The sequence below is a fragment of the Lemur catta genome, chromosome 1 (genome assembly GCF_020740605.2).
Source record: "Lemur catta isolate mLemCat1 chromosome 1, mLemCat1.pri, whole genome shotgun sequence".
In the NCBI taxonomy this organism is placed as follows: Eukaryota; Metazoa; Chordata; class Mammalia; order Primates; family Lemuridae; genus Lemur; species Lemur catta.
Window position 1 is genome coordinate 199,152,403 of NC_059128.1, and position 12,505 is coordinate 199,164,907.

General features: G+C 36.9%; 1 protein-coding gene across 6 annotated transcripts in view; it reads left to right on the plus strand.

The window, feature by feature from the left end:
• Positions 1 to 12,505, plus strand: part of FNDC3B (fibronectin type III domain containing 3B) — a 322,862-nt gene that overhangs the window by 261,631 nt on the left and 48,726 nt on the right. For all 6 annotated transcript variants that reach the window (XM_045539669.1, XM_045539672.1, XM_045539671.1 and 3 more), the window contains 6 exons: positions 1,774 to 1,845; positions 4,020 to 4,138; positions 5,904 to 6,009; positions 6,948 to 7,120; positions 9,276 to 9,389; positions 9,737 to 9,886. In XM_045539669.1, coding sequence (XP_045395625.1) covers positions 1,774 to 1,845; positions 4,020 to 4,138; positions 5,904 to 6,009; positions 6,948 to 7,120; positions 9,276 to 9,389; positions 9,737 to 9,886 — 734 coding nt within the window. The remainder of the gene's footprint in view (positions 1 to 1,773; positions 1,846 to 4,019; positions 4,139 to 5,903; positions 6,010 to 6,947; positions 7,121 to 9,275; positions 9,390 to 9,736; positions 9,887 to 12,505) is intronic.

Sequence of the window (12,505 nt, forward strand, 5' to 3'; positions counted from 1 at the left end):
GGACAGTTCCATTAAAATTTAAATGGACAATTAAATTTTAATAGAAATTAAAATGGGTAATTTTAAGAGTATCTCATTTACTTTATGATTTTTCCTATATTATATGTATTTTCTCCTATATCTTTAATGTATTATTGATTTGAATGTAGTAATCTCTGAATATTTAGTTCATTCTTTAGAAGCTCACCCTAAAAAATTTTTAGCAATATTTAATGGAAGAAATTTGACTTATAAAGTTAATATTGAAAATAAATTTCAAAATTTAGGTATGTTATTTTAAGCAAATTTTATCATAAAGAATGTTTGAGTTGCAATAAATTAGGAAAGTTTTTGTTTCCATTGTTGTTTGTAACCAGAGTGTTAAACTTCTGGAATTTTTATATTAAAATTTATATGGGGTTTTGGATTATCTGGTAGAATCTATACAGCTCACCTCTGCGGTATGGATTAGTTCAATAAAATGAATACTATCAGTAGGTTGATCAACATTTCTAATTCTTTGTAAAAGTGTTGTATATAATTTTCACTAATGTCATGTGATAATATTAACTACCTAACAGGCAAAAAAAAGGAGGAAATCTAAAATAAGATTTTACCTGGCAGCCAAATAATGTAAAGGGAATTTAAAACATTATTAGACTACTATTGGAAACCAACCACTGAGACAAATAACTGTTTCAAGTTATCTAATAATTTTGAAGCAAAATTATTAGGATGTCTCTTTCCCTAGAAGATGAGTATGATTAAAAAAAAGCTATAAAAATCTAGGTATGTTTTTTGCCAGACCATAGATCTTTTTTTCTGAGAAAATCCTAGAAAGTTCTGTCAACACTGAATATTTACTTTCCTTAGCTGTATGCTATAATATTTGACTTTATAATTATTGTAAATATCTATTACTGAAATATGTATATATTAATGGAAATACCAGGTGAAAGGAGAGGGGAAGTAAATTTTCTAAATCTATCTTGTGTAGACTTAAGGTTTGTTTGAAAAAACTCCTTTATATCTAAGAAAATCAAGGTGGCAGACTGACATAGAGGTTATTTCTTTATTGTTTTGCAAAATTATACTGCAAGGTGTTTTTCTGCTCAGAAAATAAAATCCCTGCAGGCACAGGGTCACCAGTGACTGTATACCCAAGGTGCCATGAGGCTCCAAGAGTAAGCCAAAACCTTCTTCCTCAAACTGTCCGCTGAGGGCATGTGTTCTTATTGATCCATGTCTCTGATTTTATATCAGGTTCACTTAGGATATAAAATTTGCTTGGTGGCAAAACTGTGATGGAATAAATTTATTCCATTCTGATGTTTTATTTCTTTTGTCAATAAATTTTATACTTCTCTTTCTTCCCTTTCCATCTCTCAAAAGGATCTGGTCACTGGTGAAATAGAAAGAATAAAATAATAAAACCAAAAGGAAATATATGAATATTTTATCTTATGTAAAAATCATCAAATATTAAAGAGCTGCCTTCAGAATTCTCAAATTCATGAACATAATTCATGTTGAGTTTTGTTTATGTTTCACTAAATTAATGCTAACTCTGATATTTCTGGCTCTAAGAACTTTGAATAATCAGATACTATTTAAGGATCTTGATTTGTTCTTTTTTTCAAGAAAGTTGTTGGGTTAAAGAAATTATTGTGCATTTTGGTCAAGTCTAGAATTAAGACAATATAATGCTATATAATTTTATGTGTTCTGATGATATTCATCAATAAAAAAATCAATATTCTTTCATTACCAATAAGATATTTGCTTGCTTTGCAGATCCTCCAAAGGACAATGGTGGTTCAGAAATCCTCAAGTACTTGCTAGAAATTACTGATGGAAATTCTGAAGGTGAAGTTTTTGGCAATTGTTTCTTCAAATCCAGTAGCAAGCTCTACTTTCTAATATGGTGTAAACATCTTTGTAGTAATAGTGGATAATCATTAATTCTGATGCCAGAGCTATTACAATAAACAACTTTAATCACATTTTGGCAGTTTTTCTCTTTCAAACCCAGCACCAGTCTGCTTCAAATGTATATTTTTGTCATTTTTTAAAAATTTTCTATGTCTCTTTTTTAAACCAGAGTTCCTGATTAATAAATAAATAAATTTAATGTTTTTCCCAACTTGCCACACATTTTCTGGAAATTGTTATGAGCAAGGAAATGATCAGAAGCAATCAGCAGGAAGAAGAAATAAGTTGGAGACAGTAAAAGAGTTCAGTAATCTACAAATTCCCATGTATGATGACAAACAATATATAGTATTACAGACTAGTGACAAGTATCACACTTTCAGAGCAAGTTTAGAAAATGCCTCTCCATCTTGATTGTGATCTTTGATCCAGATTATTTATTCATTACTATTCTATTCACACTGTGTGAATTAAAATAGAATAATGTTTGAAATCAAAAAATTCCTTAGATAGCGCCATTTTAAAAATTCTTAGGTTTTCTTTCTGATAAAATGTAGTAGTCTTTAATGTAGAAAAGTATAGTCATCAAAACTTTAAAAATTATACATAATCTTACCACTGTAATAACCCCTGTAACCATTAATTTTTTTGAAAAGTGGTATGTGCTTGTGGCAAAAAAATAAAAGAGAGTGGACAGTACCTTTTACAAGGGAGCAGTGTGGCATGGGGCTTGCTCTTGATTCTGTGCCGCAACAGCCACCTGGAGCTTTTTTGGTTTTTAAGTCTGTCAGGTCCTATTTTAAGCTGAAAAAATGAAAACTGTTTGAGATGAGCACATCTATTCTTAACATAAAATCGTACTTTGTGCTAAAAATTTGATTTAAGTTTTTTTTACATTAGCAAAACTACCTAGGAGAGAAGTCATGTATATGCCAGTGGCTCATTGTAAAAACTTCAGTATGTTTTGAATTTTCTTGGCTCTCTCAGCTACTGATGACAAATCAAAAGTAGATACCGTTCTGTACTTAGAGTTAACAACTTTGCCAGTGCACGGGTGAGTGATTAAATGAATCTTTTCAGTCATCCTTGCTCCCAGTAGCCTTTTCAGTACAGCACAGTTTTCTGACCCGTAATATCGGTGTAATTGTCTTTAATATTGCCTTTCTCAAATGGCCTTAGTGCATGTGACTTTATTGTAAATATGACCTAATAAGCAGCTGAGGGAATGTGTGGAAGTTAAAATATCACGGAATAGAGTAAAAGTAGTTTCCCTAAAACAATTTTATGGAGTAAAAAGGCTTTTGTTAAGTAGTGGACTGGAAACATAACATTAGTGGGAGCGAAACAGAAGAGAGGAAAACACCCCAGCAGCCCAGATTTGGGAGGCAGGCGCAGTGCCAGTAGCCCCAGATACTTTTTCCTCCAATGGCATCAGCGTCGTCGTCACCCAGACTCCTGGTGACCTTGCTTTCATTTTTTAATCCCAAAATGTGGTCGTATAACCTGGGTCACAGAGTGTTTGTTCTTTAATTTGTCACTCTTCCAGGTATTTTTGTCTTTTAAATGAGGCTCCATGAAGACAGCAGGACTTTACCCAAAAGACCCAGTTTCTAATAGGAAGGGTTCACTCACTGTGACCTCCAGATAGATAAGAGCAAGGAAAAACTGTTCCAGCAGCGCCCCAGCCTTGCCAGAAGCCTTGTGGCCCGGCAGGCAGCCATATCCTCAGCTGCCCCCAAGGTCCTCACCCCAGAGTATTCTGTAGCTTTCTCAACACTGTCCTTTGTCTCCTCTTATCACTCCCACACGCCGGCTACACATGTCAGGTGTTTCCCGCATCCAAACCTCACAGTCAGCAAATGGTGGTGATACCAAGTAGTCTAGTCAGCAGTACTAAGTATTAAAAATGATCCCATGTTATTTTAGTATTTAACTTTGTAAAAGAAAAGGTAAGAGAGATGCTTGGCTATTAAAAAAAAAAAAAAAAAAAAAACAACAGGAGGTGTTGGTTTTCGTGGAAATCACTTAGAGCTTTTTCTTATTTGTAGTGGTTGCTGCTACTACATTTGTACAAAGGCATAAACTCATTCATGAGTCTTGTTTTACAGCGAATCAGTGGGAAGTGGCATACAGTGGATCAGCTACAGAATACACTTTGACCCACTTGAAACCAGGCACTTTGTACAAACTCCGGGCATGCTGCATCAGTACTGGTGGACACAGTCAGGTTGGTTTTGTTTCCATGCACAAGTAAGCAAATTGGGATAAGCTATCTATAACATCAGAATAAAATTGCAACTTAAAAAAATGTGTCTTGGTAATGCAGCCTGCCATAGTATCATCACATCAGGAAATGAAAAATGGAACTTTTTAAACTGTACTTTAGAGGACACAAAAGATAGTAGCCCCAAGTGATTCTCAACTCTCTTGTGCTATTTTCAAGAACATTTGGCACTAGTTATTTCGCAGAAGGCTTTGGCATAATCACGTGACAGTTAAATTGTCTGCAATTTACTTTAGGTAAATAAAGTAGACCCCAGCTATTGCAGTGATAGAAAAGTATGGAATTTAGAGTCAAAAAGATAAGACCTGCACAGCTCTGCTATTAGCATATCTTAAACCAATTTTGTGAGAATTTGAGATAGCTTGCTCAAGGTACTTTACTGCCATCTGCTGGGAAATTGTTGTAAGAACAATATAAATCTATGATGACTAAGCTGAATGGCACCTCCTGTAATTGTGTGGTGCCCAACGTACACATCTGTAGACAGCAGGCAGTATCTTGTTGTTTGCTATTTACGTGACCTTAGACCAACCAGTTAATGTGTCAGGAGCCTTCGTTTTAACCACATGGTGTTCTCATAGGCTCAAAGTAACCTGATAAATACAAATGAAGTACTCTAGAAATGAGATATTTATTGTCTAAATGACCTTAATTTATGTTCAGAAAAGTGAATGAGAGGCAAGATGGTAAAAGATATTTTCACCGTAGAGATAGTTAACATTATGATGTGAAACCACCAATAGTTAAAGAGAGAGAAAGGAGGAGGAGGAGAGATGGTGACTTGTAGCCCTGTGCTGGGTTGACTTTTTAAGAGAATGCCTTCCATTTGAATGCCTTATTTTTCCAGTCAACCCACCCTCAACATCTTGTGTTTATTTTATTTCCCCCCTGTGGATTAGCAATACTGTGATGTCTAGATTGCCCATTTAGACAGACTCCTTGTGAGAAGAAAGTCCAGCCAGACCATCCGTGGGTAGTGCCAGAGCTCTCTGGAGTGCCTCCCAGGGCAGAGTAAATCCAAATCAAAGCCGCAGATTATCAGCGGGTACCTCCTGTGGGTGAGGCGCTGCACAAGGTGGATGTATAGAGTCCGTTTCCTCTGCACCACTTCTCAGGAAGAAGACTGAGTTTGGTGCAGCTGTGTAGCTCGACCTTGTTTTCTCTTGTCTCGGGAAGGCAGGCAGCTTCTACACCACCAGCTTTACACAACCAGATCCTGCAAAATGAAGGCCTACTTATTATAGCATTAACAGAACCTGCTGGCTAATGTCAGATTCAGTTGATTAATATTGACTGTATTTGCTTTTCTGCTCTGTATGTGAATGGTTGGCCATTTATGGCACCATTTAAAAATTTCATACAGCTGTCGTTTTGTGTTCTTTTCTGTCCTCATGAAGGGTCTTTCTGATTTTGATTTAAAGGAAAATAATTATATGCTTAGGATGCACAACACTTATTCCTGACTTCAAAAGTGATCATTCTTATTTCTGCCAGTGCTATATACTGTATATGTTGACTCTTAAAATACACATACCCATTTGTAAGAAAATCTTAGTGCATGAAAAACATTCCAATAACATGTATACATTTAAAATGTAACCCCCTTTGGATAGCATTTACAGTTATGGGGTGGAATTTGCCTGATATGTAGAGGTCTGATAAATTCACGGTAACTAAGAGATGGTTCTCTCCGGTGTTTTTCCTGCAGTGTTCTGAAAGTCTCCCTGTTCGCACACTAAGCATTGCACCAGGTCAGTGTCGGCCACCGAGGGTTTTGGGTAGACCAAAGCACAGAGAAGTCCACTTAGAGTGGGGTGAGTGAACAAATCTTCACATTGACATTGACAGTTTGGACAATTGGTGATTAAGACTTAATGCTTTGTAGTTAAGTTTTAAGGCTTCCTTCTAAAAATCATACTTTTTTCCTGTTAACGATATCCGTATTCTTTGTAACACGTGTTGGCCTGGGTTTTCTGTGTGTGTCACCCCCACACCAGCACCGCTGCTGCTCATCCTTCCGTTCCTGTTGGCGCCACGCATGCCGTTCATCCTCCACCCTTTGGGGCTGCTTCTCTAGGGAGTATTTCAGCACAGCTGGCCCTTTTCAGGAATTTTTCAACCTTATTCATAAAAGAATTGTGTTCAGTTTAGAAATTAAACCAAGAAACTCACAAGGAAACATCAAATTTTCCTCTTGTGTGTAACCTCCCTTGCTGTGTTCTCAGGTGTGGGTCCTGGTGTTTTTATGACACTGACTTAAGCTGTATTAGCATTTCCTATTGTGACGGCAGTTTCAACATGTACGATGGCAAGTGCAAACACGCAGAACTCTCGCAGGCTGTGTTTTCCCACCACTTATGTCTAAAAGATAATACAATGTTGTGCCAGTTTCACGTCCTGTATCTTGATTTAGTGTGACCTTTGGTTTTCAGTTAGAGATTTTTTCTTTATTTGTTCCATTTACCTCGCATTAGAATGTGAAGAAATTTGCCTAATGCATTTTATTATTTTGGAATTTTTAATGTAATTAAATATACTTAAATGTACTTGCTTTGGGTAGTATGGATAACATCCTTCAGCACCTTTTTCTTTTGTATCTCTCTTTTTTTTTTGCCAGTGGGGCTTCTTTTATAAGAGATAGTGAGAACAGGCCACCTACATGGTATTTTGTAAAACTTAGGTGAAATCAGGTGTGATTTGGTCAGATGGAAGCACAAGAATGTTCTAAGATGAAAAAACCCTTCATTCCCAGATGTCCCAGCATCTGAAAGCGGCTGTGAGGTCTCGGAGTACAGCGTGGAGATGACAGAGCCTGAGGACGTGGCTTCGGAGGTGTACCACGGGCCAGAGCTGGAGTGCACCGTCGGCAACCTGCTTCCCGGAACCGTGTATCGTTTCAGGGTGAGAGCCCTGAATGACGGAGGGGTAAGTATAAGGTCATACACCATAATCAGAACACAAAGTGCTAGCACTTCTGTGTCTACCCTCCTGAAGTTCCTCAGTGATATCTATCCAAACTTGACAACCATTAAACAAGTATATATGCAAAATCTTATTTCTGAACTGATATTGTTGTGACTTCATATAGACCCAGCATTAGAAATTTTGTTTCTTTTATCTTCATATCATTCTATTAAGCTAGCACCCAAGGTCAATAAGAACATCACCCCGTAGAGGCTTTTGATAGTTTTTAGAAAATTTCTATTCTCTCATTGACTTTATTTATCTGTTATGGGAAATTGGGACTACATAGTAGTTCTAATAAAAGTTCTATACTATCTTGTCTAAATGAACCAACAATGTCTCAGATCAATTTTTAAAACTCGAAGGTGGTAGAGGCTAGGGACACCAACTTATTTGCTTTTTGCTTTGTTTCAAGTGAAAATTGGAATTTTCTGGCCCATCCTTCTACTGCTCTATCTGGAGTTGTCAACTTGGGCTTTCAGAGATTGAGAGTATATGTGTCTATATTTTATCCACATAGGTGGTGGTCCTTTTTTCCTTTGAAATTGCAGAATGATGTGGATTTTGGGGGAGATTCATGTTGAGTAATAGGAGACCCAGAAACTGTGGAGCTTCTTGGAGTGTCAGAGATGGGTGGAAACATACATGAGGGCAGACAGGTGTGGGTAAAGCAAACTGCTGCTCAACCCCCCCCAAAATTGCCAGTGGTTTGTATCAATGAGCACAATGCAAATACGTAGATTTAATTAATCAATGAAATTTTTTTAAAAATAAGAAGGCCCAACTTGCAGTGATACTGAGTTGCCAGTGACTTTTTTCTAGTTCTTGGAAGTCCTGTTCCAGCCTTTCAGAAGTAAAATGTGCTTGTCTTTAGTCAGTTCCATGTTAGCCACAGCTGGCTGTGAGAATCTTCGATCTGAGTAGCATCTCAAACTTTGAACAGGAGCTGGATTTCTTCTAACTCCCCATTAGGAAAGAATTGTAGGCACAGCACAGATACTTAAATGCAAACAAAAAAGTCTAAACATTAAAGCCTATGCACCCAAACTTATATAAGTGAAAAAGAGGATGGATGGATGGTGGTGACCACATTGTTGTATTTGCCCTTTTCTGTTGTCTTTACAAGGAATCTCTGCCATAACAAAGATAAACATGCAACTGAGCTGATTTGAGTTTCACTTTCTCACCCCTTTCGCTGATTTATCATGTAGAGAAACTATCTTCAGCCTTGATTTATTCCTGTTGTATTGGAAGTTAACCATATATATGACTGTTGTCAACTTCTGAGGTCCATTTCAGAGTGCTTCCCCTCCACTCCCTAGTATCTTTACAAGTTATGTTGGGAAATATGAGAGTTTTAGGTTTTGTGGGGTTTTTAAATCTTTTCTTATTTTGAAAAGTATAGTCACATATTTCATTAGCCTGGAAATTATTTACTCTTTGCCCCAGTTCTTTGAAATAACAAATGTTCCTCCATTAATACAGGTGCTTCCAGGGGTTATGGCTCTCTCAAAATGTGTTAAATCTCTAGTGATGCCTGGCCCTGGGCAGTGTGGTCACTGATGATAACATTAAGAAAAGAGGAGTGCAGTATACACCTCTGGATAGTTGAGATGGTGGCGACATGCTGAGAAATCATGACAGGAGCATTAGTTTTCAAAATGAAAGATACCAATAACTAGAAGAAATACCTAGAATTTGATAACCAGCAATTTCAAGTACATTTTTTGTGCATTAAAAATTAAACTGCACTGTGCATGACTTAATTTTCTTTGCTATCCTCTGAGAAATGTTAGAGCAGAATGCCATGTTTTGTCAAGAATCAGCATGTTTTTGTTTCTCATGTCACAGTAAAGGAAAAATGTTTCCTAAGCCAACTTTCTAATTCTTTTGAATAAAACAAATACATAAATAGCAGACAGTTTCCACTCAAGGAATGTGTACAGAAAAAAACCTTACACACATTCAATTGAAAGTGAAAACCATTGGGTAATATTTTTTAACCAGTTATGCTGCTGATGTTAGCCCAGCCCTTACTTCGTTATAAGCTTTTATAAAAGCTTATACACATACATACATGTACACTGACAAGTGTGTGTGTGTTCTTCTCTTGCAGTATGGTCCCTATTCTGATATCTCAGAAATTACCACTGCTGCAGGGCCTCCTGGACAATGCAAAGCACCTTGTGTTTCTTTTACACCTGATGGATGTGTCCTAGTGAGTTGGGAGGTAAGTCAGGCATATTCTGCATCAATTTCTGTTTCTTCTACTTTGTCTACCCCCAAATAAAAATACAAGTTATGAGGAAACTGCAAAGCCAAAATGCACATGTAGATTGTTTTGCAGTATATGCAATAATCTCCCTTGGCATTTGCTTGTATCATTTAGAGTTGTGGAAATTTTACCACTGGTCAGAATTGAGAGGAAATTAAGTGTCTTCCATGCTTTTCTTTTATATGTATTTTAAATAGCCTTGGGCGTGTTGCTCTCTTTCTCAGTTTAGTTAGGTGAACACAAACACGGTAGGATTTTTCTTCTCAATGGAATTATTACCTACTTGAATTTCTGCCTTCCAGAGTCCCGAAAGCTCTGGTGCTGACATCTCAGAGTACAGGTTGGAATGGGGAGAAGATGAAGAATCTTTAGAACTCATTTATCATGGGACAGACACCTGCTTTGAAATAAGAGATCTGTTGCCTGCTGCCCAATATTGCTGTAGACTACAGGTAGGTTGACATTATTCAGACATTACTCACAAGGACCAGTGTTCCATGAAAGACGCTTTAGGAAACCTACTCAAAGGCTTGTGATAGAGGCTGTCAGGAAGGATGATAGAAAAAAAAGAGGCCTTTCAAATAAAAATAAATCTGGTTGTTTTGGTGTTTCACAGTTAATTGCTGCTTTTCTAGGAGATCTTGAATTACAAGAACAAAGTAAGATTCTTTTCCATTCTACATCTCACTACTCTTGCCTCTTGCCTATTTGTCAGTTTGCTGAATAAATGGCCAAGCCCAAGGTAAAGGTGGCACAGCTCCTTAGAGAGGGTGCTTTCTTTCTGTCTAATTCCCCTGAGATCCACATTTCAGTTGGAAAGCCACTTAGAACTGGCAAAAGACAGTAAGTTATTTTACCAGCTTGTAAATGGAGCTAAAAGCAATATTAGAGTAATTTGGACTAGTCTGCAGCAGATTATAGGACCCCACCTTCCTCCTCTCAGGAACCATTATTAAGGCTGGTTATCTGTAAGCTTCCACTTGGGAGTCCGGAGAGAATAACCACAAGAACAATTGGTTCATAGCCTGACACCCAAGGGTGACAATAATCATGGGTTTATTTTACTTTATTCACTTGGATAGGTGAATTTTCCCCTTTTTTTAAGCCTTAGTGTCCTGAGAAAATAGAGTTCTTTGTCTTTTCCTTTCCATTTGTTCAGTAGCATTTCTTGAGCACGATGGTACTTTGTGCCAGGATCAGAGGACGATCAGGGGGAGAGATACAAAGATTAGTCAGATGTGGTTGGTGACCTTGAAGAGTTCTGTCTTCATACACATTTAGATTTGAATAGATAATGAAGCAAAGATGCCAGATTTAATTTCCTAACTGATTTAAGTCATGGATAAAATTGCTTATTACAAGTATACCCAATGTCTCTGGTCTCTTTGGAGAAAATACTCCCTTTATAACATAATTTTCCAGATCAACTGAAGCATTTCTGTTAAATTCTGAAAACTGCTTTATCTTAAGCATTTCTGTTTAAACTCTTTTGATATATACCTTTCTTCCTTCTTGAATGAAGCACCTGGGACATAATTAACCTTTTGTCCGTGAGTCAGTGTCATAGCAAATTATCTGATCTTTATAATAGTGAGGCTGAGTCATTGGGGTAAGGTTGAATTATGTGCCACACTCCTGTTTTGGGATCAAGGCAGGATATAAATAAAGAGCTGTCTGCCACCACAGTAAAGAGCTTCACTCCACTATGCTTTTAGAATTTTGATGTATCTTTAAAATGTTCATATATATGTATATATTTTTCATTTCAGGGTATATGAGGTCACTTAGCCTTGACTTCCCAAAACTGCATTATAAAAGATACATTAATAAGAATAGAATCTGCATAAAAATCTTGCCTTCCTGTATTAACAGGAATAGAAAATATTTTCAAATGTCTATACTTACCTGTAATAAAATGAGTCGGATCTTATGAAGGGAATAGTACTTTTATTTATTTATTTATTTATTTAAATTTTTTTTTTTTTTTTTTTTTTTTTTTTGAGACAGAGTCTCACTCTGTTGCCCAGGCTAGAGTGCTGTACCTAGCTCACAGCGACCTCAAACTCCTGGGCTCAAGCAGTCCTCCTGCCTCAGCCTCCTGAGTAGCTGGGACTACAGGCATGCACCACCATGCCCAGCTAATTTTTTTCTATATAGATTTTTAGTTGTCCATATAATTTCTTTCTATTTTTAGTAAAGACGGGAGTCTCACTCTTGCTCAGGCTGGTCTCGAACTCCTGACCTCGAGCGATCCTCCCACCTCGGCCTCCCAGAATGCTAAGGTTACAGACGTGAGCCACCGCGCCTGGCCAGGAATAGTGCTTTTAAAATCACCATCGACCAGCCCGGGCAACTTAGTAAGACCCCATCTCTAAAAAAAAAAATAGCCAGGCGTGTTGGTGCACAACTATAGTCCTAGCTCAGGAGGCTGAGGTGAGAGGATCACTTAAGTCCAGGAGTTCAAGGTTATAGTGAGCTACGATCTGCATTCCAGCCTGGAGGACAGAGCAAGACCCTGTCTCTCAAAAAACAAAACAAAACAAACAAAAAAAAAAACCATTGCTATGCTAAAGAAGTATTACCAGGAAAAGTGTCTCTTCAATCTATATTGAAGGCTTAGTATCTATGGACCAAATATAAATTATATTCATTTGATATTACTATAAAGTCAAGTTAAACCTGAATATTCTTTTTAATATTTGGCACCTTAGAAATAAATCATTGTAGTATCTATACTGTGTTTTATAAAGATTGGGTACAACATTTCTTGTATTGCTCAGGAATTTTTGAATTTTTATATTCTCCCTTAGGAATATTTTAATTGAGAAGTACCAGTGTAATTCTATTCACGAGGCATATTGTATTAATATGGCATACTGTTATAGTAAAAGATGCTTTTGAATTAAGTTCTCTTTGAAAAATGGTGATAATAAAGGTGTAAATCAAGAAAGCATTTTCCATAGAAATAGCCTAGTTTAAAAGAAAGCAGGATCCTGGAATAGAAAAAGAACATTACTGAAAAAATTGGTAAGATTCTAATCAGGTTTATATATTGTTAATTGTATGGTGCC